General features: G+C 40.1%; 1 protein-coding gene across 2 annotated transcripts; it reads right to left on the reverse strand.

Annotated features, from left to right (window-relative positions):
- Nucleotides 1-18: 18 nt before the first annotated feature.
- Nucleotides 19-825, reverse strand: LOC107735866 (SWI/SNF-related matrix-associated actin-dependent regulator of chromatin subfamily B member 1-A-like). Of its 2 annotated transcripts, none has more exons than XM_016547427.1 (3): nucleotides 690-825; nucleotides 284-395; nucleotides 19-149 (listed from the first exon to the last, which is right to left on the reverse strand). In XM_016547427.1, the coding sequence occupies exons 1-3, from the start codon at nucleotides 771-773 to the stop codon at nucleotides 37-39; spliced, it is 309 nt and encodes a 102-aa protein (XP_016402913.1). In that variant the 5' UTR covers nucleotides 774-825; the 3' UTR covers nucleotides 19-36. The 2 variants fall into 2 exon arrangements, with proteins under 2 accessions (XP_016402913.1, XP_016402912.1); XM_016547426.1 differs by having other exon boundaries at nucleotides 19-170.
- Nucleotides 826-1,031: the final 206 nt, after the last annotated feature.

Here is a 1,031-nt window from a genome sequence, read left to right on the forward strand (position 1 = left end):
GTGAATGCATTTTCTTCATCAAAGGTGAGAAATGGTTTACCTGAGATAGGCTGGAGGTTCAGTGCTGATGGACACAGCCTTGTACTTCTCATCATGCCCCTCAAATATCTCCTCTACTTCGGAGGCCTTCAGCAGCGTCACACTGGTGGCTAAAGTGGTGTAACCGTGATCTAACACAAAACATTGCTTATACTGTAAGACAGAAAGTGCCACTTCCAGCTAACTTTAACCCTTTTAAGTCCTCAGACCTTTTATCAAATGTTTACAGTGAATTCACACTTACCGTGAGATGATGCTACTATTTTCTTTCTCTCCTCTACTGTCGCTAGTCTTCTTGAGAGTGATGGGTAGCGCTTATATAAAGACCCTCTGAACATACGTAAGAAATTCCCCACCTAAACACAGACAACATAATGGAACAGGGCTAGTTCTGTCAGTGTCTGTACTCTTTTATCTTTGGTGAACTCGCATCTTGTAATAATACAACTACACCGCAAAGGACACCCCTATACCTAATGTGTAAAACGCCGGGACTGACTCCTTTCAATGTATCATCAGTTAGCGATCTTATCCCAATCGACAGTAATCTTAGCAAGCTAGCTGATGTATTAGCACTCAATGCAACACAATATGCGGTTTATACAAACATAAATCCTCGTAAAAATAGCGTACTGCGTTAAATTACACACCTCTGATCCAATCATGTAAAATTCTTCATCCTCCTCTAGTTGGAATTTAATAGGTTTCTGTCCGTATGTTTTGCTTAACGCCATATTGAACGTTAGCGCAACTCGTTCCGAGCGCCCGATCTGTTTGGCGCAGGAAAATGACGTATGCGGGCTCCGAATTTAATTTTAAAGAGTTATTCAACAATTAAAGAATAACAAATCTCCAGGCAACGACGGGCTAACCAGTGAATTTTATAAGACTTTTTCTAAAGAACTTTCACCTGTCTTATTGTTAGTAGAAGCTATACAAAATGGTGTATTGCCTGTTTCATTAAAACAAGGAATTATAACACTGATTCCCAA

This window comes from Sinocyclocheilus rhinocerous, unplaced genomic scaffold (assembly GCF_001515625.1).
Source record: "Sinocyclocheilus rhinocerous isolate Xijiao unplaced genomic scaffold, SAMN03320098_v1.1 C36345517, whole genome shotgun sequence".
NCBI classification, from domain to species: domain Eukaryota; kingdom Metazoa; phylum Chordata; class Actinopteri; order Cypriniformes; family Cyprinidae; genus Sinocyclocheilus; species Sinocyclocheilus rhinocerous.

What these genes read in the sequence shown, in the direction of transcription:
- LOC107735866 (XM_016547426.1), bottom strand. Translation starts at nt 773, where the DNA reads ATGGCGTTAAGCAAAACATACGGACAGAAACCTATTAAATTCCAACTA. An exon ending in TTTACATGATTGGATCAGAG is followed by an intron (nt 396 to 689) that starts GTGTGTAATTTA and finishes GTCTGTGTTTAG; the next exon opens with GTGGGGAATTTCTTACGTAT. An exon ending in AATAGTAGCATCATCTCACG is followed by an intron (nt 171 to 283) that starts GTAAGTGTGAAT and finishes GTTTTGTGTTAG; the next exon opens with ATCACGGTTACACCACTTTA.